The 1,695-nt window shown below is 50.9% G+C and overlaps 1 protein-coding gene across 1 annotated transcript in view; it reads left to right on the plus strand.

The window, feature by feature from the left end:
• LOC108802334 (microtubule-associated serine/threonine-protein kinase 2-like) overlaps window positions 1-1,695 on the plus strand; it is an 83,331-nt gene that overhangs the window by 17,764 nt on the left and 63,872 nt on the right. Inside the window, 2 exon segments of the mRNA XM_018574197.1 lie at window positions 79-255; window positions 970-1,145. Of these exon segments, the coding sequence (XP_018429699.1) occupies window positions 79-255; window positions 970-1,145 (353 nt within the window).

The following is a 1,695-nucleotide window of genomic DNA, read 5'->3' on the forward strand; positions in this document are numbered from 1 at the left end:
CGGGGAGCTCCTCTGTCGTGTGACGGTCGCTGTGAATTTGGACAATTCCCTAACGTTGGCTTTTTATGGTACCGTCAGAATCTTCTCCCCCCTGACCGCCCTGTGCCGAGGAAGTGATGCGCAGCAACGCATGCGTTCCCCTGCATCCGCTCCGAACCTGCAGCACCTCAAACCCCCGTACAGCGCAGACGGCACCCTGGACGCCTTTTTCAGCAATCCGGCCAGCCCGTCCTGCGGCAGCCCTTTACACTGGAGGTAAGGTGATCGCATGGAACGCACTAACTTCTGCCTGAGGCCGCTGTGGAAGCATGTACACAAGGAGCAGTTTAGTGCAACGCCTCTTTCCTCTGTGTGCTGTCATTGGATCATTTGTTATGTTTTCTGCGTGTTGTGTGTTCTGGAGGATTGCTGCGTGTCAGTTTGCGGTCCCCATTAATACAATGTGTCCTCCCTGTGATGCCGGTTTATGTAAGGAGAAGATCGGCACACGTCAGTGTACAGGGAACACGCGGTGCGGGGTAATGACGTCATATGAACTTTATACAAATCTAAGTTCTGAAGAAACTTTAACAGAATCTGCGCTTTGTATCGGGACGACCTTTGTCTCTGTATGATGGGTATTGTAGTTGTATACGGGCCCGGCTGTCATTTGGGGGGGAGGGGGGGCACCTTTGATAGACATCTTGCTCTTCTATGGTGGATCGTCTTGCTGAGGAAGTGACTCTTCATCCTGTTTGCAGGCAGATCGGCTGCAGGTTGCAGTCAGCACGCCGTCATTGTGGGGGGCGATGGCTGACACCATGGAGTAGTTTGGGGGGGTCACCGTCCTCTATACGGCTGGCTGCGGAAAGCGGTCTAATCCTTCCTCTGCGGGGGGACCATACACCTCACCAGAGCCTGTCTGACCCCCGCCGGGTGGGCTCTCTTCTCCTAATCCATTATAAGACATCCATTGGGGGGCTTCTTCAGAGGTTTCGGGGTGCTGAACATGGTGCCGGCCCATCGGGGTTTGGGGTGCTTTGGATTGCCTGGCATGCTCCGGCGGTACCAGCGCACGTCTGAGGTTATAAATGGGTTTATACTAATACCACCCACAGGATTGAACACGTGTCGTGCGTATCGGAGGGAAGAATTGGACGTCTCCAGTAATGGAAGAATGGGGCGCAGGTGTTTGCAGCGCTGGGGCACGGACTGGCGGTGTGATCAGTGCCCTGCTCTCGGCACGGAGTGATATGGTCAGCTGCGATTGCTTCATGTTTCTGCTGCTTGTGACACCGCAGGCTCGGGTGTCGCTGTGTACGCTCTGTGTACCGGTTGTCAGGGTGGCGTGTTTATGCACATTTACCCCGGACACGGAACATGCTTGTGTTGGGGGGGGGTCTTCAGCTGTGTGGCTATTGCCAGATGCAGAGTCATTATTTGGCAGTTTGGGGAAATGATGGCTGTACATCTCTATGGGGAAGTGTGAGGGAGAGTAGAGGTGCACCGAAACCAATCTGAAATAAAAAATCGCCCCAAAACCGAAAATTGTTTTTTATTTTAACTTTTTTTTTTTTCTTTTTACATTTAAAAATATTTTATTTTTATTTATTTTTTATAAACTTTTAAATGTTTTTTATTTTTTACTTTACTTTTAGGGGCTTTGGGGGAAATATTGGGGGGTCTAAACAGAACCCTGATATTTCCCTTTTAAAA

This window comes from Nanorana parkeri, unplaced genomic scaffold (genome assembly GCF_000935625.1).
Source record: "Nanorana parkeri isolate BGI_ZX_2015 unplaced genomic scaffold, ASM93562v1 scaffold2802, whole genome shotgun sequence".
Classification (NCBI taxonomy): Eukaryota; Metazoa; Chordata; class Amphibia; order Anura; family Dicroglossidae; genus Nanorana; species Nanorana parkeri.